At 29.5% G+C, this 26567-nt stretch overlaps 1 protein-coding gene across 1 annotated transcript in view; it reads left to right on the forward strand.

The window, feature by feature from the left end:
• The window catches only part of cv-c (RhoGTPase activating protein), a 277986-nt gene that overhangs the window by 174349 nt on the left and 77070 nt on the right, over positions 1–26567 (forward strand). Inside the window, exon 3 of the mRNA XM_011495782.1 lies at positions 8461–8532. Coding sequence (XP_011494084.1) covers positions 8461–8532 — 72 coding nt within the window. The remainder of the gene's footprint in view (positions 1–8460; positions 8533–26567) is intronic.

The raw sequence follows: 26567 nt of genomic DNA on the forward strand, positions 1-26567 counted from the left end.
AACTAACAAAATTTAATTTATAATGAGTTATAGACTTTTGTATTAATGTTACGTTAAGTAAAAAATTAGCATATTCTGACGGTGCAATTGTTCTAATAGAAATATATATCTGGAATATCCTTTCATATAAATATAATACTTTAAGGAAATTAATTTATTTTACTTAAAAGCCGTCATTGCAATTTATAATAAATATTGTTGATATCGTGATTATTGAAACGATTATTAACTGCGATTATTAATATTATTTTGAAAAGATAGGGTACAGATGTTCTAGATCTCGTCGTTCCGACGTGTGCGCTTTACATACATATATACATGTAACTAACATAAGCATACGTAAATCGGAAGGTGAAAGAAGCAAAATGTAAGTTCAAAGCTGCTGATTGATAGGTACAAGTTTGAAGAATTTAAATGCTCGTGAATGGTTCTCGGTTTGATCTTGCTCGGTAAATGGACCAACTTGCGTTCACGTCCCTCTATTCGATCAAAAGGCAGTGTCAGAGAGTCGACTTTGAATGGGTTTAGTAGAGCTCGTCACGGTTGAATGTTTATCTATTAGACCAAGTAAAAGCCAAGTAGGAATATTACGTGATAGTGGAAGAGCTGCTTGGGTTTATAGGTGAAATATTATGTAAATGACGATGCGTCGTATAATATTGAGAAGCTTGATGTCGTTATTGTCGTTGACGTTCGTCTGCATTATCTTCGGCGTTTTAACGACACGGGCAGTAAATAATTTTTTTCGAACATCACGTCATGAATGAAACGATCTCGAGGATGACGCTCCGCGAGCGGTCACTAGTAGTTATGGTCTATTTTTTAGTGCTCGTAAAGGTATTTTGACGTTATAATATTTTAAACGCGAACGAGATTCTCAGTCGCGCAGTTTATATTGAATCAGCGAAATGAATAGTCATGGTTTTTATGCGAATGGAAAAGGAAATTTCTCGGAACTGATTAGTTGGATTCTTCTATTTCGCATTAGGGCTCGTATAAATCATTTTAGTCAAATATAAACGATTTAATCCAATTATTTATATTTACAATATTTGCTTGCTATATTAAAGAATCCTTAATGCTTTTAATTTATTTTCTGTTTTTGTTTTTTTTTCAAGTATTTTGCAAAATTCGTATTTGGGTAAAATTATTTGAGGAATTTGTGCAGTAATTTTGACATTATGAAATTTATAAGAATATATAAAGTAACGATACGACAGGCCATTAAAATAAAAACGGTTAAAAATAAATTTTTATGCTATTTTGTACCGATTGAAAAATAAACTACGAAAATTATTATGAAAATTAGCTTTAAATAACATTGAGTGTTGAGCGTAGGAAGGAAAGCCAACAAAAAATCTTAATTCATGCAAATGCATAAACTTTTAATACACCGGAAAACAAAATAACAACTTACACTTCGCTTGCATTATTAATGCTAGAAATTGCCAATATTAAACAAGCAACGGAAAATTCATATCGATGATTTTCTAAAAGGTATGCTCCCGGTGAATTCTATTACAAGTCCCCGAGCCATGGGCATAAATTGACGGCAACTGCAATTTCGGAAATATCTCCCCCGGTACTCGTTACGTAAATCACGCGCTTTATTTAGGACATCGTAAAGTGGACGGGAAAAGCGTCGGGATGCTGCCGACGAAGGGGAAAAAATGATTGAAAATTTTCACCTATATCGTAAATTAAAGACTTTCTCCTGGCGACGGCAGCGTCCAGGCACTCGGAGAACATCGCCAGCGAACAAAGAATCCGGCGCGAATTCGAAACGCTTCCATCGGGGTCGGCGAATCATCGCCGCGACAATAATAATCACGAGCTCGACATTCTAATAAGTGATGCGGATGATGGCGCATTTCCAGGCGGGTGGCCTCCTAGTCCCCATAGATTAATTGCACCGGGACCGACGCTTTTTTGCCATTACCGATGACTTTCCTCCATCCTGTGCGATTTTCTTGACCCATCGGCGCGAGACTCGGCTCTTAAGTATCGCCAATAAGTCAAGAGGAATACGTGTTTATGGCTTTTCACTTGTTTTTCACGCAGAACGTAGGTCAAGGCGATGCGGAATTACTAAGCTGTATAAATTAGCAGCTTTAAAGACAATGAGAGTAGCCGCTTTACTAACATTACCAGCAGTATTCATTAAAGTCTGTGGAATTCCAAGTAAGTCGGTCCTTGTCTTCGCATACGATTTTGTACATTTAATAGTCCATATGAATACGATAAAATGAAACGGTTCTTTTAAATTTCTTAAGAATCACATTAAATGCTTAATTAATAGATTGAATATCAACCAAAGCCTCTTTGTCCGACATTCAATATACGCAATTATGGGAATCATTAATATTATTGTTTCAATAATATTACTTCCTTATGGATCTTCGAATTTTTCGTTTATTCGTTTGTTTTTTCATAATGACTCGATTGTTACACATCTATGCTGAATTAGGTCTTGGAGCATTAAAAACTCAGATTATTAAGTGCTATTTTCTCCTTTCACGTATGACCATTATTCAGCAATGCTGTCCTTAATAAGGCTCACAATTCCCTGAAATGATTCATAAGCTAGGAATTAATTTAGCTGTATTTAGGACTATTAAGGACTTGAGTTTTCGTTTGGAAAATTTATGTGAGTTATGCTCGAGTCAAATACTCACAGACTGCTAAGGGTTAATATTATTTTTTAAGTGACTACAGGCACTTTTTGTACGTTCACGACTATTGAAAAAGAAAACAAAAAACCAAACCAAAAACAAAAACTAAAATATAGATATGTATTGTCAGGTAAAAGGAAAAATGATTATTTCGTGACAAATATGTGTTAGAAAATAAATTTTGCCATTAAAATACTACTTATAATTAGTAAAATCTCACCTGTCTTATTTCGAGAGTGATTAATTTTTGTAATAGATACTAACTTTTATTAAACTACTTCCTCGAATGATGCGAGTTATATTTAAAACTCCAATATTCGAATAAACATCTCATTGAATGTTATTTAATATCCTCTCTATTAACTGTAAATTTATTGTAATATTAATGTAAAGAATTTTAGAAAGCTATAATTAATTACTAGCAAGTCCTTCATATTTGACTAAATAAACAGATAATCGTTTAAATGATTAATTTAAAAACTTGCTAATATATTAACTATTATTATTTTGTTAATTATTTAATTTTCAATTTATCTAATAATTATTACTTTATTTCTAAAATTTATTTTTAAACATTCATGTATAGAAAGTAAAATAGAGATAAAATTTAATATATTATTTACAAAAAAGTAACAATGAAAATATATTAATTTTCGTTATAGCAATCATTTCATATATACTTAAATAGTATTTCAAAAAACTATTTAATATCTGTAGTTTTGTATATTATATTTAATATCTATAGTCATCTATGGTCATCATATGTAGGGAATAATCATTATTATTATATGATGTGTTTTTATTATAGATATGAAATTTATATTATGAAGACAAAACTTATTTGTCTTTGAGACTAATTTTCATTTAATTATCAACACATCTATTTGATCGTTGAAACGTACAAAATATCATATAGTATTTTTAAAATTACAAATATTAATATATTCATTTATTGTATTTTTAATTTTAATGATTACGATTATATGTAAGTTATTGAATAGAAAATATTAAATATAATATTACTAATATTTAATATTAAACGTAATCGTAAAATCTAAAGTAACATCAAATATTCATCAAAATTTCAAAAATTCTTCTTTTTATCACAATTAATAGTTAATTTTAAAAATTACAAAAATTATAGTATCCATGTGAAGTAGTATTTGTTAATTTATATTCTTGTTGAGTATTTCAAATATTACTCTACTAAATTATATAAATCTTAACATACAAACTTATAAATCCTGAATAAGCAAAGAAAGGTCGTTAAGATATTTTTTAATTCATTTTAATATTATAATTCGGATTTTTATGTAATGTATGTATAAATGTAATTACAATTTTTCCATATAAATCTATCTATGCTTAAATTATACTCCGTAGATAAAACATACGTTTCTCTAGAATATCACTAGCAAACTCAATAATTAAATTTGCTATATAAACACGTTTAACTAAATAGATCAAAAGAATAATCAAATAAAAATATCTTTCAAATTAAATATTATATCCATTAAAATTGATTTGATATATAAATATTATTTTTTAATAAATTAATTATTTTTTTAATAACTTAATGTTCTAATCACATTGATATTTAATCCCCTTGATTCATAATTTGTCCATATATTTTAATTGTTTAGTTTTATAATTAGTGCTTGGAATCGAAACGATTGTAACACAATGAATAACCCCAACAGTATTTTTCTACAGCTACTTCATGTATTTTATCATTGCCGTTATTTCAAGATAGTTTTATGTTTATTTTATTTATCATAAGTTTGGATATGATATGAATACGATATTGGTCAATATATAACGCAATTAAAATAAAAATCATGTAAATACTATATAGTCTTAATAGTAATTCAATAAATAGCCTTTCAGTTTTAACCACACGCCAATAACATCGACATGCGGTTAACGAGCCACATTGAAGATTCACAATTAAATCAAGTATAAGAGTATACGAGTACACATGAAAGAGTATAAGTATTATATAAATTTTTTTATGACGCTCTTTTCGACGAAACTTGTATCTAACACATGACAGATGAATTGCAGCATCGATACCTGAAATTATGAAATAAATAATCCTATGATGAATAAAAAAAATATATATATATGCAACGTATCGTCTTACGTAATTACGTGCATAAGTTTTTTTTATTTTCGACTGTATCCTGTTCTCTTTCTCTCTCCAATCTATATAAATTTTATCTTTTTGTGCAAGGGCAAGAGCAGATACAAGAAGAAAAGCACAAGTAATAAAGAAAATGGTCAGTGTTAACAGAATTTATATATATATTGTTCGGAATACGATCACAGTCATTCATTCACATTTCCAGTGTATTATTGTAAATTAAAAAAAATATTTTATTGAAAGTATGGAAGTAAAATTGTGAAGTTAAAATTTCCATAGAATTATACAATTTAGTTTCAAATTATTCCCATATATCTGATGAATAAATCGACTTTTTAAATTACGTATTTTATCGAATTTAAAAAAACAAAAAAGTTACAACTTTGTTTAATTACGCTTTATCGTATCAAGCTTAAAAATCATTTAAATTTTGTGTTTAAAGTTTTTCAAATTTTAACAATCGTCAAGTAATAACTAATTTTATAGAATTTTTATATTAATTCAATACTTTTGTAACACCAAATTGCTATGGTTTTCTGTAATTTTAAGCATCATCTTTTAGATATATATAAATATATATATATATATATATATATATATATATATATCTATTCTTTTTTATTATGAATTTGTTATATTTAATATAATGACCGTAAACATTCAGTTCTAAATAAATTATTCGTTTTAAATGACTATTATTTCAGCAGCATTTGCTGATTAAATATGCAAATACATACACTCATCATCAAAATGAATTTTGACAATAAAATACTTCACCAGCCCAATATTACAAAAGAATTGCGTACAGTTAACAGCAAGTTTATGGCTATGCAATTCATCAAACGTTTCAATTCCAATTTTAATAATATGTAACTAGTACGAAATGGTCAGTTGATATATATAAAAGTAATTTATTCAAAACTTAATTATCACTTGTCACACCTTTTCTGCCAATATAGATACGTAGCAATATTTTCTCAGTGAAAGTTTGAAAACACTCTCCTTTTTTTATTGTAATAGATACTGTATATATTATGGTTAGGTATTATTTCTTTTTATTTGATTTTTTATTTATTTAAGAGTATGTATTAATGTAAATTTTCATAAAATAAGATTATTTAAAATCACTTTTAGTGACTTTAAAATATACTTTATTGACATGTATAATTAAATTGGTATTAACTAAAAAATCTGTTACGTACAATAATAATTGAATAAAAATAATTTATAAATATCTCCTATTTATATCGTAAATATACAAATATTAATTTCCATATATATATATATATATATATATATATATATATATATATACATATATATTTATAGTATAATTATAATAGTATGTGTATAACCAAATAATGTAAATTCCAAAAAACAACAAACAATAATCAAATCTCCATTAGTAGCAAACCTTTGATTACACATAACATTAAAGAAAGAGTAAAAAATTATAATGTAAAATTTATTCCTGACTTAAATAAGCGTTGCCTATCTTTAAGAAATTATTCACGCATTTCTCGTGCGTACTACCATTTAGCTCCTCTCCCCCTCTTCTCCGGCCGTCTTTATCAGTTTTCTACCAGTCGAGCACAAGTATAATTGCTTAGAAAGCCCCGACCAACGTGATTCATCAAATTGAATGTGCAAAAGCGCGCCAGGGATTCTGCAGAACTCGCGACGATTAACGTCCAGGAAATCGATCAGCTATGAGATCGTAGGCCGAGTTGTCCGTCTAGTGCGATCGCGATCCCGATCGATCATCATTAAAAGGACATATAACATAACTGACACGATCGTGCGAGATTCTCTGTCTAATATTAATTTCTATTTTCTTTATTACAATGCTAGTCGTATTATACTAGGCACTTTACAATTGCCCGACTGCCAGTAAGTATATTTAAAGATTAAACTGATCTCCAAGTACATCGAAATCCAAAAAATATCCACTTGAATGGAGAAGAAATATTTTTAAATAAGATAATGAAATGAAAGTTTTTTAGAAGCTTGTAGGAAATCGTATGGAAAGGTGATAATTATACTTCAAAAGAGTTTCTTTACTCCCAATTCTTTTTGAAAGAGATTTCCTTTTAGCATCCTACGATACATTATACTTACTTAAACAGATGAACCATTTTTTTATTTTTTTTTTTTTTATTTTCTTAAAGTAAAGTGTAAATATTCACAGATTTGAGAGTTATTTATTATTTATTTGACACGTAAAGTGATGACTTATTTTTATTTTAGTTGAATTTTTTATTTGAGTAATTAATATATATATATATATATATATATATATATATATATATATATATATATATATATATATATATATATATATATATATATATATATATATATATATATATATATATATATATATATATATATATATATATATATATATATATATATATATATATATATATATATATATATATATATATATATATATATATATATATATATATATATATATATATATATATATATATATATATATATATATATATATATATATATATATATATATATCTAACATCTTAGAATAAAGCAGTAAAATAGTATAACTAGTCATTTTCTCATAAATTATCGATTCATCTATTGATTTTCTTTTTATAATACATAGAAATAAATTTACGTCTAAAACGTTAATATTAGACGGATTTCGTATGAATTCCCTTTCAACCATCAAAACTTTTACATTATAATGTTTATATTAAATTAAAATAAAATAATTTTCATTAGCATATATATATATATAATGTAAATTATTCATAGTACAATTATAAGATATTTTAACCTCTTTTATGCCAACAAATGCTTATTAAAATTAAATAGGTCGCTGGCTCTAATCAATTTACTATATAGTGAGAAATAATTATGACTGAAAATAACATACGCATATACTTGTAAAGATCGATAGGTTGCTTTAATATGAGTGAAACCTTACTTTGAATCATTTATAAAATATCGACGCGATTTTTCATAGATTATAAAAATTATAAATACTTGAGACTAATATCCCTGTTTTCCCTATTTTTGCCTTTTAATAATTATTGAGAAATTTATAAATTTTTAGTTATATACATATGTAGTTGAAACCAGATTTAATATTCATATTCTTTTATTAAATTAGTTGATTTTTAAATTTTGATATAATTAAATTTCCAAACTTACACGATTGAACAAATTCTTGATAAAACGAGTACCGTATTTTGAATGAACGGTGATACAGTTTACATCATTAGCGCAGTGTAATGAAACTATATTCAACTCTTTAAAAGTATACGATGGAAATTAAATGTAGCTTACACCTGAATAATATTTAATTTCGACTAACTAAAAAGCTTGTAAATTATTCTATTTGATATAAAGTCGGATAATATCTCACGAGAATTTAACATTCACGCTGAATGGCAAAGAATCTCGATTTTTATTGCGACGACGCAGATTATGTCAAAACGTCTTTCACATATAAACTAAATAGTTATTTCTGCTTGAGCCACATGAATTATCTAAGCTCGGTTCATTATTTCTAACCTTTTGACTTTGAGTTAGTTATCCCTTCATACTTGATGCTTCACATAATACGCATTAATCCAACATTGATCTTGTTTTTTTTTTGTTTTGTTTTGTTTACAGAAATCGAAGCTCAGGAAGCGTGCAAGTGGCTGAGAGCTGCCGGCTTCCCTCAGTATGCTCAGATGTACGAAGGTGAGTGAAGTTTTGCATTTGCTTGTTTACCGTAATGAATTGCTAATTACCTCAGACGTTATATATATACAATCCTAAATTTTTATCTGATTTTTTTTATTCGTCGTCTCTTTGTGGCCGTGGAGTCTGCGCACCAGAAATAAATTCGGTGATGCTAGCAAGATGATAAGTAATTTCGTTGAAGGCCATACGGGAAGAAGACTTTTATGTATATTTACGAAGAAATCCGTGGATAATTAATTTGAAACATTGCTTGAAAGGAAAGTAGTTCTTTTCAGACTACATATTTCGAAATCATTATTTTGATTACTTTTCATTTGTCTGTTAATTCAACTCGGATCAGAAAATACACTGCTTGTATAGAAAAAGTTATAGCCGTTTATGTGATATTTATTAGAAAATACAGAATCGTTGCTTTCATTAAATTCATAATATTTTTCATCAATTAAAATATCATAATATAATTCTTTACATAAAACGTGTACTTTACATGATATTCCCAAATAAAGAATCCCAAATAAAATCCTTTTGGATATTTTCAAACATTTACAATAGACATAATTTAGACTTTGATAATTTAGTTGCAATTATTTGAAAATAAACTTTAAGCCCATTAAAATAATCGTAAGATTAAAGTTAATTTTTTTTTTTTTTTTTTTTTGTTATCTGCCCAAGTGTGTGTCGTTAAAATATGAAGTAATTGAAAATCATTTTACAATTAATATCATTGTACGCTATCGACACTCCTTAAATAGATTTTAACATTCGGGAAGTTGTTTGATGGGACTTTCATTTTAAATACAACAGTCGGCTTTTGACTGAAAGACTAAGTCAAGTTTGTCGGTGTTTTAGGGTGTTTCTTTGATGAAATTAGTAAATTTTAGGATGGCCATAGATTCGCCTCTAAGACAGGCGCTCTCTTTTTATTATGAGATTGTCTTGTGCAAGTGATAGTATTATTACTATTTATTTCATTTCATTCGTAACGTTCGCTTTCAGTTTCAATTATGAAAGATATCTTTGTCTTTTATTATGTACAACTATAACTCTCTAAATATTTTAGCGTACATGCCATGTTAAATGGATTGGGTAGAATAAAAATTGGTATGTTACTCAATTTCAGTCTATAATAAGTATTGGTTTTCATTTTTGACAGACACTCGCTTTTACTTTTAAATTTAGAATAATCAATCTTACGTCCTTATCAAAGCCTTTAAAGCAAATACTGCTGTACTTGATTAATTTCATTTTTCGTTTTTAGTTTGTTAGATAGAAGAGAAATTTATTAAAAAAAAATACAGAATTTAAGATTTTAATATTCCAATAAATAATAATAATTAATAACACAAATTATTGGTAGAACTGTTTCAGTATGGGTAAATTTAAGTAAAAATTAAAAAAAATTAAAAAGTGTAAATCTAATAAAAAATATTCTCTTAGTTTCACAACTTTTTATTATTTTATCGTGATTATTTTATTATAATTTTTATTTTATTGGATTTTATGAATTTATAAAATAAAATTAAGATCAAATATAAAAATTGACTATAATCGAAAATTTAGAACTATATACGGGACACGATGATAAATATTAAATACAAAATCTTATAAAAGATGTGCTTTTGAATTAATTATTTTCGCATGAGGAATGATGACCTTCCTACATAGAAGTGTATTCTATGAAATTCATTTCATCCATTTGGGATAACAAAGAACGGCCGTTGAAGTATTGCGTCATAAAGTTCTAAATAATGCTTTTACATTGTCTACGATAATGTCACCTATTCTTAGTTAATCGAAAAATTGATTCATATTATTTTTATAATGAAATTAAAATTAAAATAGCTTTAATTTAACCATTCTGGCTAGAATATAATTTCAATACATTCATTTAGAGTTAAGGATTTGCTATTTAAATTATTTCTTATATAATTAGTAATCCTGCAAGCAATTTAGAGAGCAATTTTGTACAATCTTAAGTTCTTGACAACGTGACACACTTTCTTTATTATTGATGCTTACAGAGAAAACCATGACTTACAAAAAGAGTGTAGATCTTTCTTTTATGTTAGGCAACATTGTATATTATATGGTAACTAGTGATATATATATATATATATATATATACTTGGATAATTTCTGTTATCTTTTATTTCAAGACATATATTTTTTTCGAGACAAGACCATTTTTTAACTACAACATACGTTAATATAGAAAACCTATATATTATTATTATTAATATACGATCAAAAATCACTCATGTAATGGTCTTGATGCGATCCTTTTCATATAACATAAGAAAGCAATTGGTGAAAAATCATGTGAGCATCTTATGTATATGTTTTATACATAGTTATATAAGATTCAACTGGCAGCAAAAAGTTTTCCAGGGGACAATACAATGGTCTATTAATAGAAGGGACGATCGTCGCTATGTTCTTTTTTATTAATACGAACAATACGGTCACTAGCATAATAAAAGTCGCTGTTAAATTGCGAAATGTCGAATATCGATGCTGTCACGATCTTATTGCTGGCTTTGTTTGATTCTTTTCAATACACTTTCAAAGGAATGTGAGTTTTTACTATATGAACTACCTAACAGAATCTAGACAATTTAAAATCGAAATAGAATAGGTCAAGATTAAAAACTTTTTTCTACGACATTAAATATTAATTTAACGCGCTCGTACGTGACTATTGTTTGAAATATTATTGTACAATGTTTAACAAGAATAACTATAGATAAATAGTGAAAAATACTTATTATATGATTACAATTGCCATTTTATTATTTTACCATGATCAATGTTTGTAATTATAAGCTAACTGTTTAAAATTATAATACACTTACATAATAACGATATCATGATCAGAGCAATAACAATGTTCATCAAATATATATATATTTTTTTTTTCAATACAATTGACTATTTAACCTATAATTTATTAATTAAATGGATTGATTAAATTTAAATTTAATCGATATTATTGTTGTATTTTTTGTTGTTATTATGATTGTTTATCATCAAAATTAATGGCCGAGAATCAGTAACAATCCAAGAATGAGCTTGCAACTCAACTGAAATGACCAAAGATAATAAACGACCGACAAATCGATCGCCTCTCATTTTCATATATTTACAGTTAGCTTATAAAGACATAAGCCGTGAAATTGAACGTTACATCATTTCCCAAATGAATCCGAAAGATCGCTTACTCGAAGCATTTAAGAAATCGCTGTCAGATTGATAAAAGCAGCACGCTGTAAGAGAAAAAAAAATATGAAAGCGAACCCAGACTCGTTAATTGCCGATTGTAATGGGCACGCGATCAAGTGCCTAGCAGATCGATTGAAATGTACTGGATCGTGAGAGACTCGTTCTCCACACGAGGATCACAATTGTGCGGTTGGACTTGTGGGTGACTAAACAGAAATAGATCCGGCGTCGTGCAGCGCATCACGGAATTGTGAATGTTTGAGCGACTCGATGTCGTGCTGCGACTCCGAGGCTTTTTTTCCTCTGCGCTTTTTACGTTTAGTGGCACTACGGTTGTGTTTATTGTATATAGCGTTACGTCACGAAGACCCGCGAAACACGTGTTTTCGACGCTATAGCTTTACCCTTTTTCACTAGCCTTATACATCTCTGCCTTGTTATCTTGCATGATGAAAAATGAGATGAAAAATGAGATGAAAAATAAGATGAAAATTAAGATGAAAAATAAGATGAAAAATAGATATATAAAAGAGAGATCATCTTTATCGATGACTAAAGCTATTGTGTTGAAAGATATCCGACTCACATAACTTTACGCGCATCCTTTAACTCCTATTCTCATAAAATTCTTCTCGTAAAAGCCATTCGTTTCATTATTTAATATTTTTTAAGACAATATTTTCTAGGCTGCGTGGGATTTACATGGACATTTAAATTCACTTATATGGCTCTTCATTTTAAACATATTCTTCCTATTATTATACTGAGCGTATTGTGTTTTTGTTCGTATTGGCGAAGTTTTCTCAAAACACTGTATTCTTAATTGGCGGTCATTTAAATAATATTAATTAAACAGCCCTCACAATTATCCTTTGTGAGAGGCTGATTTTCTTTTTGTGATGTAATGAGTAAACAAAACAAGAAGAAAAAAAAAGTAAATATTGTCTCGAATGCGTCGAATCTACTCTATCTAAAATAAGTCCTTGCAATAGTGACATTATAAATGAATTAATAAATATTTTTTATTATTAACTGACACGAACGACAACTTGATTAGCTTACGGCAAATATTATAAAGCTTTTAATTAAATGCATCACTATTGTTCCAAATGTTTTTCTAATTTTATCATTTGAAATTATATTACTATAATGATGCTATAATATTGCTTAAATTACTCATACTGATACGTATGATTGAAGAGATGTCATAATTATTACGAATATTCAAGTACTAGACAAGCGAGTGATTAATGAAAACAATTCTTATTAGTTTTTTTTTTTTTTTTTTTCAAATTGCGAAACACGTATTACCAATAAATCATCATTCGTATTAAAAATACAATTAAGCAGCGATTAAATTTTTAACTAAAATCCGATTTATAAATGTTAGCTTTATAATAAAATTATTAATTGCTAGATGATAATATTGACAGATAGATATTTCTAATAATAAATTATTTGGTAATTTAGTTCAATTTAGTATTTAGATATTTTCACTTCAATTAAAAAAAAATTTTGTCATTTATATGATCGAGATCAATATCCTTTTGCCATCGTTCATATTAATATGGAATATCATTTAATCAGGGGTGAAAGTAATGATAATGAATCGCCTCTGGAACTATTTGTGCTCAATGTTATGTAATAATAGATTGCCATCGAATGCATGTACATTTTTCAAAATCTATTTGATTACATTGGGCTCGCGTATTTATATCGCTCAACATATTATGTTATTTACAGTGCTAAATAAGTAAGTTTAACGATCTTCTATGAAGTTCACTATTTATAAAATAATAATCGAATTTCAATGACGCTACATCGAGTTTTTAGTGTACTTTTTCTGCCATTCAGAATTTGAAAGCCAATGTTAAACTAAATTATATTTTTCTTATATTCTAATGCGAGCATGTATTAATATTTCGATAAGGAATAAGTTTCTAATTATAGTTTTAATCTTTGAGACAACAAAAATAGCGTCGGTTATGAGAGAAAGTGTTGTTAATCTATCATTTCTCGATCAATTAAAGAATCAAAGTATCTAAGTTCTTTTAATTACAATTATTTTAATTGTAATTTTTCATTTATATATGCATTAAATCGAATTATCGATAATAATTTTAGGCAACTCTTAAAAACGTCTAATACGTGGAATCTCCTCTTCTGTTAATCACTTTTACTATTTGCCATATATGGCAAAGTAATAGTTAATTTCTAGACATTAATATAGGCTCATTTATTAAAATTATTCCTCTTTTTAATGAAAATTTATTATTATATGTATGCATACTTTTGAACCTTTTATATTTTCGCGCATATTCAAATGTTTTGTTAATTAATTATTAGGCAAACGATACATTCATTTGCCGAATTGTCGATGAGCTATTTTTGTATTATTATTGTATGCTAAATTATTTTAATTATGCCTTATATTTAGAGAATGTGCGTATTGAACACAACGTGCGTACAATATTTCTTTTTTACATGCATCATTTAGTACGCATTATAAATGTGTATTAGAATGCGTATGTATTTGTATATAGTATAAAAACTATTTAAATTGAAATCTAATCTATTTGAAATGTCGAGAAATATTTCAGATCTAAAATTCCCTGAAATCTGGAATATGCCGTAAAATAATGCGCAATAATTATATGAATAATACATTCGAATGATTTTTAATTAATTTTTAATACTTTTTTCATTTCTTTGTAATCGTGTATTTAACAATGAAAACAATGTTGAAAATGCAATATTAAAGTCTAAAGCCCGATAGATAAATAAAAATGTATATATAAATGGGATTTATGATAAATGATTAATATAAAAATTAATATAAAAATAAAGTACAAGGAAGTCAAGTGGAAATGTATTGGCAACTCCTTTTTACGAATCTCTAAAATTAAATATGTTGCTTTTTCATTCTAGTACGTATGTTTTGACATAAATTTGAAATTAATAAAATGAAAATAGAGTAAAATGTATTATATAATAAACTATAAATATATTAATCACACTTTATCGGTATAAATTATAATTGTAATTACTTTCTTGTATATACAATAACAATCATTATCATTCCTCTAATTCAATAATTAAAATTTTATTCTTTATAAAAGTAATAATAGAACCGGTAGTTTTGTAGAGGTAAAATGTTGTAATATTTAAATATCGAGCACTTATAAAAGCTCTTACATTAAGAGCACACTACAATGCTTACGAATTTCTTATTTTATACAATATTATAATAAGATGCAAATTCATGCTTAAATTAAAATAATAATGTTAAATCGGAACGAAGTGGGTATTTAAAATTTTATGCGAAACTATAATAGTAAAGGGTCTTGGACAGATTTTGTAAATGAATGTAAAAAATAAATTTGTTAACTTTATATAATCGAGGGATATATTTACATTTGCAAGACTCTAACGTTTCACATTATAAATAAAAGAAATTTATTACAAAAAATATTATGCTCTATCCATAAAATATGATTTATATGAATTTGGTTTAATTATTATAGAAATTCAGTTAAAAATAACAAATAATATGTCATATTAAAAGTGGAAAGTATATGATATATTTTTTCTTGAAATATAATTAAATATAAGAAAAGCTCGAATATTCAAAATAAATATTAAATATATATTTTATTGCAATAAAAGTTTAGAAGAAATTTGATTCAATATAAAAAGATTTCTAACGAAGCTATAAATTCATGTATAATTCTATTTTAAAGCTTTCAATGCTAATTTTGTCGTAAAAATAACTCGTCAGCGTATGATACTCCGCGCGTGATAAATACGAATACAATTACTCTTCATGGAGCAACTAGTAATAAAGTGAGTTGCTGCATTCCCTTAAAACGTGTCCTTGGAGAAAAAGAAAGAAGCACGAAGTAGCGCGACATTTACTACGAACTGCCGGGTAAATGCAAAGTTTGATGAAGTTCCGACGAAGGGCACGTGTAAAATGAGTGAAACAGGTAAAGCGAATTGAAGGATAGACTTAGAAATAGTACATAGGAATATATTTATAAGCACTGCCTGTTGCTAAAATTACGTCGCGAGTACCGAAGCGTTGATCCGATGTTGGTCGTAGACATGAGTGTTTAAAAATAATAAGAAGAATATTGAACCTTTGCAATTAATTCATTCAAATATTCTTTTCCTATCGTAAAATTTTTGTCTTCTTATTTTATTAATAATTTTTTTTAATTTCAATTCAAGTCTTAGTGATGTTTGAACAATTTTATTTTTCCCCGTTTTTTAAATTTTTTCACACCATCTTTCTTCTTGCCTTTCATTCATCTTCTCAATTGCTCGCCAGTTAACAACTTTTTCTCTCTTTTCCTAAAATCTAATCAACTCCTTGAAATTTAATCATAACTCTTTGTAATGATGCTGCACACTATACGTTTAAATCGAAAAGCAATGTATGTAAAATTCGACAAAAGCTATAAATAAATATACGAAACATGATTTGATACGTATTATGATATATTTACGATTTATGATCTTTATTAACTTCTACAAACTGTCCTATTATCCAATGAATTTCACAACCTTTTTGACGAGCCGTATAACGAATGGGAAAAAGAAATTGTTATTTAAATGCCTACAAGTGCGCTGCTGCACACATCATACCACATTAGACGTACGAATGGAATATTAAATCTGTAGATCATGCGATTAAGACGCTTGGCGCTCGAATTATTAGAAAAAAGCGAAGCCACGGTCGCACTTAGTCCTGAAAATATCTCATAGCGAGAAGGAGTCATTCCCTTGGAAGTCGAAAAACCTGGAGAGGCTCTCGATTGACCATCACTTTCCGCGAATACACAACTAATGATTACCATTCTCTCGGCAGCTAAAGTTCATATATCCTTTAAATACACTTGTACTCGGAATCGTGTATAGCAGCTGCCCCCGGAGTGTACGAGAAGCATCTTCGGATACGTCGACGCGAGTTAATTAGGCACAGGCCGGGTACGTGTTGCTCCATCTGCATTGCTCGACGTGATTTCGAGGAATCGATGCGGTGTAACTAACGACAACGAGCACCGAGACAGTGATTCGCAATTTCGCGCGTGTACGTCGGATAATTAATGATATGCGTCAGCGTCAACACGATTTAGGATTGAAGATGGTTAAGGGAGTTTTAGCTTCCGGAGGACTCGTGTGCTTACGGGGAATGAAGCAATTTTACATTAGAGTTACGAGAAAGCTTAGGTGATCGTGCAACTGTTCTAATGACTCTTCAATTGGTATTATCCTCTATTTATGACGAGTATATTATATTTCACCACTTTTCAGCGCATACGAACGTTTATTAATTACGAATTCCAAGGAATTCAATGCAATGCTGTTATATTTGAGTAAACTCGCTTGTTGTGCTTCGTGTGTAGAAGCATCGATAAGAACGCGCAGTAGACGAAAGTGTTTTTCTTGAAAGATAGCCTAATGCGACATAATCTATGTTACGCAATTAGATTTTAAATAATTATAAAAAGTAGCATTGTTATGATGAATACGGCTTGTGCGAATATTTTTTTAATTTTTCTTTTTTTATTTTGGAATAGTTTAAAGCTAAATGGGTCGAACATTAGGAAATGAATTCTTTTATGATCAGTTTTATATATTTCATTTTGTAAAATATCGTACGAGCAGCGCTAAGTAAGCCACTTTTAGTTTATTACGTAAACATTATATATATTGAAAATTGCTGAGTTCGGCAAATACTTAAATCCCTACAAATGCATGACTTTTGATACTTTCGTAATGGTCTATTATCACTGCCACTCATATTATTCCTTTCCATTCTCGAGAAAACGTATTTTTATATCTAAAAATTGCTATAGCTATAATTGCTGAAATTATTTCTGTACATTTTGAAATTATTTTCACCTTACCTATACTTATTTGTGGGGATTCGTTTTACACTGCAGCTCGAACCATGGGGTTAAAAATTAACGCATTCGTCATTTAGTTGATTAAGTTACTCAATCCTGTAATTCCAATGTTATTATAAACTTCATTTTCCATTCTTTGAACATTTACTATTGATTTAAAGTATCCGGTATGGAAAAGTACACGATGCTGAGAAAGATGTGTCATTATGTTGCTCGTATTATTTCAGATGCATCCGACGTAAAAGTGCCTTGAATTTTTTTCCACTTTGCTGAGATTAAAGAAGAGTCGGCATTTTCAGGAGGGATGCCGTATCCGCCACAGTAGTATCAGCCCGATTTTGCATAAACAATTTTAAGTGGGTTAAGGCTCGTCGGCCCTGGCCTTGAGACGATATCAATTTTCGCCGGCTGATTATTTTTGAAACTCCCGCGTTAATGTTATATCGCCAGTGGTATAATACGAGCGTCCGTGCTTTATTTCCAAACAGCCAGACCTTCAACTTCAAATCACGGTCATGGCGAAGCATACGATGAATGGTTTAAATTTAAAAAAGAAGAGCAAAATGAGCTACGACCGCGTGAAAAAGAAATATAGATAAGCGAGAAGACGTAAGGCCGCCATTAGTGTGATTAGTCTTATATTTCCTACATTTTCAATGGACTTGTGGGCTTAAAGTTAATTTGTGAAGTTAGTGGGAGTTAACGCAGTCCGTATAATAATCCATTATAAAAGCATGCAACTAAATTTGGACAAATACTGGGAGAAAAATTTGAATTATTCAAATTATATTGTTCTCAAACGCTGATATTGGTTTTGAGGTCATATAATAAACTAAAAATAGAAACCTTTTATCTTTATTATTATATCAACTAGTTTAGGCTTTGGAAACTTTTAGTATGAGTAAATATTGTGCGAGTGATATATTTTATCTAAAGGTGGTGACACTTCAAAATATCGGAGAATTGCTTAATTTGAACATTTGTGGAATCTGGTTAATATTAACAACATCTCAATAATGCATATTACAATTCAATAAATTTTGTAAATTCTGCAAAATTTTCAAGTCATTATTAGTAAAAATATTATGATATTACACTGCTTAATATATTATATTAATTGTTAAAAAATATTATCTAATATAGAAATCTAGGAATACATTACAGACGTACATATATATATATATATATGTGTGTGTGTGTGTGTGTGCGTGTGTGTGTGCGCGTGCGCGTGCGTGCGTGTGTGTGTGTGTGTAAATAATTATTAAATATGTTTCAAAATTATTCGACAGAGAGAGAGAGAGTGAGAGAGGCGCATGCAGATATGTAAATCCTTATTATGTTTCAACATTTAGCCAAACTTTCACCAATTCCCACAGAATTTAAATAATATTTAATTTATTTTAGATACAAAATCCATTTGTATAAAATAAAAATTTATTTAAATACACTCGCTTATCAATTGATTTTATTAAAAGTATAAACCTAAAGTATTTTATTCACATTAAATACTTAAAATCTATCTTCGTTCGTAATTGATTAACGCCGTCTTATTAATAACGCAAAATTTATTATTATGCGACTGAGCTGTTTCTTTGGCTAAGGAATTACATTTAGCGGTTGCTGATTCTGTTTTTTCGCGCTACTTATCTCCACGCACATTTAAGAGTTTTATCGATACTTCAAAACTCTACATTTGAAAATCCAATTTCGAAAAAGCTCCGTGATAAATACTTTGCGAAGTTGACGATGACGAGCATCGCTTGTGCCTTGCATTTTCCATAGTCCGGCTCTTATGTACCTTCTGCACCTTCCCACCGCTATCAATCGACGTCTTCCAGGCGATAGTAATAAGCGATAAGTTTGTCGAACGCCTGTCAGTCCGCTTCAGCGATCTTCGTACGTCATTGGTTACCTTGTTAATAATCACGCTCCCTACCACCTTCCCTTTGCACATTATATCGTTAGCATTCCTAAGCTAAACTGGATTTTGCCGTTGTGTCTTTATTAAATTGAGAAAATATCGAGGGGATGGGATACGGCCTAAAAGACTTACGTAGTAGGTTGATTGTTTTTTGTACAATGAGCCAGTCGACGTTTGATTAGCATAGACACTGAATTTGTATCGCAAAAATACTAAATGCATTTATGAGGGATAATAATGAGAATTGCTCTTAATTCACAATTAAAAGTGATAGTTAATTGTATCAATGTCGCTGCAAATTCATTGATAATTAATCATTAAGCGAATAAGAATAAAAACTTCGAGATATTATATGAATATTATGCGATACAGTGATTTTATCATATACGACGAAATCATTAATATAACAATGATAATAAGTTAGATTATTGTGAGTGTAACAAAATCAATTGGGTGCTAGATATTTTAAATATATGGAATACGAATTGACGAGACTTGCGAAAGTAGTTTTGTCTAGACAAATATCGATCGATCAGATCATATAAATGCTGAAGTAAATAATTTTTGTCGTATATATTCCATCAATAATAATCCTACATGAATTACAATTACATTTTTTTTCATTTCAAAGCTTCGCTCTTTAATCTCTACCATTTTGTCGATTATAAAATGCAAAGGACCACATTGGAATGGCGAAATCCTCGGGGGAAAAAGCGCATCGAGCTTTAAAACTATCCGCGAACTCGAATAAAGTACGTTCTCATAGTTTGCTTTCTGCTAATAAAACTTGTAAAAAGAAAGAATCGGAAAACATTATAATAAGCAGCCACTCTTTTCAATGTGTACGCGCGCGTGTTTCCTCCCAGGCTAAATACTTCCTTTTATGCGCGCGTCCGCAGGTAAGCCGATTACGTGTCCTTGAAGGCATTTGCGAGCTCACAGAGGCGCGAATTTTTTTTTATGCAAGTCGAGGCTTTTCTTGTACCGGATCAGACGAAGTGCAATTTTTCTCGGTTGAGACGGACGGTCGCCACTTACCACTACAACGTAATGTATAAAATTCATTTTACTTTTGCTGGTCATGCTGGATACTCTCAGATTTCCGTAATACCTTAGACATCTTTAAGCAATTATTTTTTTATCGCCTTTCTGGATATATTCAAAAATTTCTTTTGTTTGTATAGGTATCGCATGCTATTATCAGCATCCTATTTTTAATGTCAGTGAAGTTTATTTTCTGTAGCAAGTTGTTAGTATTATCGTATTATACCATATTATTATACGTAAATTTCTATTCACATATTTGAAAATATAGCGCTGAAAAAATTATGACTATATTTTAATTTCATTTCAAATTACTTTCAAATTATTTTCAAATTATATCTAATTTGAAAATGCTTGACACATAATGCAGGCTACTAGATTATTAAAATTCATGTACGTTTTTCTTTGTGCGATTAGAAAAAAAATTATATATATATACATATGCATACATACATATTTTCCAATTTAAATGTTGTTTTAATAAATTGCATTATACAATCTTTGATTTTTACAGAAAATTACAATAATTGATACACGTTTATCTGTTTTGTATCTACGTATGCGTATGCGCATGCGTATGTGCATGTTTATGCGGCGTGTATTTAATAAATGAACATAGCTTTTATTTATTAAGCCTATTTATATCAGCAGAATTTTATCCATCAAAACAAAAATTTTGAAAAAATATTTAACATGTAAACTGTATATATATATATATATATATATTTATTTATTTATTTATTTATATTGTCGCGTATTATTTTCTAATAATAAATTGTATAATAATGGTATAGATATTATAAAAATTTCATATCTTGGTTAATAACATCATAATTCATTTTTAATGTAAATAAAAACTTATTAATAAACGATATGAAACAACGTTTTGAACATAGAATTGTTTCAAATAAACATTATAGAATAACATCAATAACTTAAAATTTCTTATCTCTGTAATTGTAAAGTACAGCCAATATTTCTTATAAAAATATATACATAATTCTTTGTACACTTTTATTTTCCTCAAATATATATTTATAAAATTATTTAAATTCTATTAATTCATAATTCATCTTATTTGGCACCATTTATTATTACATTATTATTACTAATATTTTTCAGATTTTTCCACTTAAGTTTTAAAGCATTCTTTTGTAATATTTAAGCCAATGTAGTTTTCATTCTTGGTTATTTTTATTCATGGAGAATGAATGAAAATGACAACTCATGAATTTGTCTGTATTCAAGGAAAATGTGATAAAGTTTCCTAATTTTATCATTACAGATATTTAGTATCTTTCCTTTTTTATAACATGAGAGTTTTTCTCTAATTGTTTAAACTCTCTCTCTCTCTCTCTCTCTCTCTCTCTCTCTCTCTCTGTTTGTCACTAAGTAAAATCATTTTTATCTTAATATGTATATAAGAATAATTTTTATATAAATGAATTTATGAGAATATTCTATTGCATAATTTATTTGTAATGATACCTTAATGACTACCAATATCCATTACAATTGATTAACTTTAAAAAGTTAGGTAATAAGTTGGAAAAGGACGTATAATATGCTATAGAAATAAATAATTATATTACATAGAGTCACATGTGCTTATCTACACATATACGCGTGTAAAATTCGATAATAAATACGCAACTCATTGTTTAGAAGGATATGATGCGAAAGTTATTTATTTTTAATGGATGTTTATAAATGTAAGGCTTAAAAACATTCGAGATGGATGTAAAAATATATTTTAAGGTAATGAGATGGCAGATATATTCTGCACCAATAGAATCTTCATATATAGCCCTGACCCAATTAAAACATAACGCTCGTTTAAACATATTTTCCCAGAAGTCGATCGGAGTCGTGTTTGCGGTGCACAAAAGAGGCGTAAGTATCCCACATCCATTTATTTATCGAATGTTTTATTTATCCAAATCTTACGTAATTTCGTTATATTGCCGTAGCGATATTAGGCCTGTTTCTTCTCGATAATGATGGTCTGACATGTTAAACTGTATTTGTGCCCTACTTTAAAATTTCTTCGATTTCTCGAGAAAACGAGTCACGCCGTGGCAAAAATTTTGCCAATATTTTTGGGGAGAGCAATGACGTCGACGTCGCGTGGCACGTTTCTGGAATTATAAAAATAACGAATTCGCGAGGCGTGTATTTTCAGCTGTCCAACTCGGAAGTTCCAGAATTGCGGGGTCGTGCGACTGGCTGCTTAAATTTTTTTTTTAAGGGTTCCGTAGCACGATTCGTCGACATAATTCACACGGTGTGATCGACTCTCGAGGTGATTGGAATAACGATGCCTGCTCTTTTTTCTATTTTTTTTATTTGGTCTTCTTCTGTTTGTAATAAACTGGCGAAAATCGTGCTCCATGCGCAGAATTAGAAAACAGAGTAATCTGCTCCGTGGCTCTTATAATATTAAAGTAATGAAACCGCTTTTAAGGATAGAATATAAATTTTTAATGCTTAGAATTGATTTATGAGTTGTTGAGATTTTCTGCGAAATCACGCTCTTAATCGCCATCAACGAGAACATCATTTTCAAACTATAATCACATTGGGGCATAATAGGTGAATTATTGTAATTAGAAATAAAATTCTGAAATAAAATACTAGCAATGCCGAGGTCTGTCTTTTAGAATTAATTTTTCGCATTTCCATGCATAAAGTTGATTTTAAATATGATAAAATTTTAAGTTTTTTTGAACCAACAATAATGTGAGTACAGTAATAATAATAGTAACTTATGATAAAGTATTTGACAAAACAGCGTGCTCGTGAGATACTTTAAAATAACATTATTTACTATATCTGATAAAATTATGCGGGCATAAATTTAAAAGTAGCGAGCGTCAGTCGTCACTTATAGTTTGTTTATACAGTTAGCTTCTCATAATATGTTGTTTATATATGATGAAACGATCGATTTCCTATAATGTCATTTATTCATAAACAATTTAATATAATAGTTTATAAAAATAGATGAAAATAGAAACCAAAGCCGCAAAGTTTAACATTGACTTGGATTAGAAATATATTGATGTGCAGTCTCTTGTAATATTTCGTAAATATCGAATGATTTAAAGGGTTGATAATCGATATTATAAGAATTACGAGTAAGGCAACTGTAAAAAAAAAGCAAGAAAAAATAAAAAAATGTCGTTAAAACAATGTTAAACTTATTATCCAATTATTAATCGGATGAATGTGCTAGTTTGCATAAATAATATTGAGCTATAGTGACATGTTTTTCTCTATTTGAGCATTCGTTCGTGTTGAGCTTAAAATGAAAGCCTGTATCTCGCTTATTTATTTATTATAAAAAGACGAGAGAGAGAGAGAGAGAGAGAGAGAAACAGAGAGAAACAGAGAGAAAGAGAGAGAGAGAGAGAGAGAGAAAAGAGAGGAGTAATGCATTCGCTCGAGTTGCGCGTCTGCTGCGTATCACACACATTTTGTGTAAAAAGGAGCGAGTCATCAACACACGTCACATATAGTTACCAGGCCATGCGAGTTTCTCTCCTGTTGTGTCAGCAAGAGTAGTGGTCCGGCCGTTTTTCGTTGCTTTTTCTCAAACAAACGCAATATTTATTTTCTCATCAACGAATAAAAGAAAATCTACACGACAATAATAAATAAAGGACTTTATATTTATTTAATCAGAGTTACTCCTGCATACGTGAGCGCTTTTTTCTACGTCAGCATGTGTATTTTCCGTGAGGGATAGGTGCGACTATATATAGTAGTGCACTTTGTACAATTGAAAGAAAAGTCAAAATCATGTTATTTAATTATTCGCCACGTACGCGTATTACTCGTCGAGACATGAATCTACAAACTGAATGTTCCGCTGACTTTTCTATTTCCAGCTGCTATTTTTCGTTTTTATATATTAGCAATCGCTATAATAAATATGAGTATGCGAAAACATAAAATTTATATAAAAACAAAGAAAAAACAAACAACAAAAAAAAGTAAAAATAGTCATGTAAAAGAGTCTCGTTAAATGTGCGCGTTGCATAAAATTGAATTTGTAAGTTCGCTTCTAAGAATATTTGAATTTACGATATCAAAATTACGTTATTCCCGGTATCTCTTGACGTCATTTCTTGCGCATATATATTTCTATTATTGAAAGGCCCAATTAAAAGATCGAAGCCACGAAGTACACGATAACAACACCAAATCCATATTTCATACCTTTTCTCAACGGGGAGATTCGTGATTTTTTAAAAATCCCTCGAATCCACTACATTCATCAAAAATGCATTTACATTAAAAGCCGCGCCACGCGTTTATAAATATCTCGATAAAAATGACGTTATTAATAAACGGAACGGACAAGAGGAGAGACGCGACGCAGGTACAACTCTGAGGATATCGTCCTGTCCTTCGACAGCGCTTGGCGCCCTCCGATCTTCCCCAAGCTTCACGACCATCCGCGCCGAGCTTCTAGTCAGGCTACTCCACCTTTTGCGGCCGCGTAACACCGCCAACTGCAATTAACCGGCGCAGCTCGAGGGCTGATTAATGCCCTGTCCCCGTTAATTCGACACGTTCTGCCTCGGGGATCGCGAGTATACATTATAAGCGCACGGAAACCTCGACGCGTTAATGTTGCCTTTCAGCTGCGCTAAAATTGCGCTACTAAACGGTTATAACGATTATCCGTACCTTTATTTATCGCAAGGCTCTAGCGTCGCTTCTTTTCCTTCTCTTATACTGGGCTTTGAATTTTCCCACAATTTCAAGCATGTTTACTTTATTTTTATCATTTTCTTTGCAGAAAATCAGGTACTTGAAAATTGATTAACCGTTAAATTTACAATTATCTATAAAGTGTATCTCAATTTAACAGCACTCACGATTTGTTTATTCATTATTTTTCGAAAGAAATCCATATTCCATTTTATAAAAATAACGCCTTTTACTTGACGGATTAGCCGTGTCTTCTCTATTAACTTATCCGCTTGGTCGGACTCGAATCGACGTTATGGTACTGTAGAATATATTTATTACGTGTTCGAGGACCGAGAAATCGTACGAAAAATCAAATCTCTTTAATATGACTTCGAATCGTTCATCCATTTTTATTCTTCCATGATTCCAAATGAATGAAAAAAAAAAGAAACATAAAAGAAAATGAGAAGAAAATGGCAATTAATCGCTTTAAAAGAATATAAAAAAAAAAAAAAAAAAAAAAAAAAAAAAAAAAAAACATAACAAGACGTCTAATAAAAAAAGAAATTAATAAAAATAACAAAGTAATAAATAAAGAAAAATGTGTTTATCGTATTAGAAACGCGATATTGAATAAATTGCTATAATTATCGGATAGTCTTAAGCGGGTACTTTCAGACTGGCAATTAATGCTCATAGTGAGCAGTTACAAAATGAATCATTGAATTTCATGACGATAGAGTGAAAGGCGTGTTTAGAAGATTTTTGACAGTTCTCGTGCAAGAAATTCAAGTACATTAAAATGTCGGTTTTCGAATAAAATACCAAACGGAATTCCAACTAGTAACCGCTTGCATGTAATTCGCATAGTGTATCTATCGCGAAAAGTTTATTCGATCATGCCTCGGCTTCGTCCCGGAAATATCCTTCATACCAGCACTACCAACATCTCAAAACAAACGCCATTCATAATATAAGTTTTATAATAAAGAGTATCTTATTGTCGAATTTATCGCTGAGGTCCAAGTCTCGGGATGGAGGGCTGCTACGTCGAACAAAGCGCATTTCTGCTTATTTTTATGGTAGCCAGATCCTAGAAGACACGAGCTAAGTCTATCTGACCCGTAAGTAAATCTGCCACGCGCACACATACAGCGACGCTTCGCGCTAGTGTGGTTATATGTGCTTCCTCAAGATGTTCCGCGTATGCTGAACTTAGTCGGGGAATTCTAAAC

This window comes from Ceratosolen solmsi, unplaced genomic scaffold (genome assembly GCF_000503995.2).
Source record: "Ceratosolen solmsi marchali unplaced genomic scaffold, CerSol_1.0 scaffold11, whole genome shotgun sequence".
Classification (NCBI taxonomy): domain Eukaryota; kingdom Metazoa; phylum Arthropoda; class Insecta; order Hymenoptera; family Agaonidae; genus Ceratosolen; species Ceratosolen solmsi.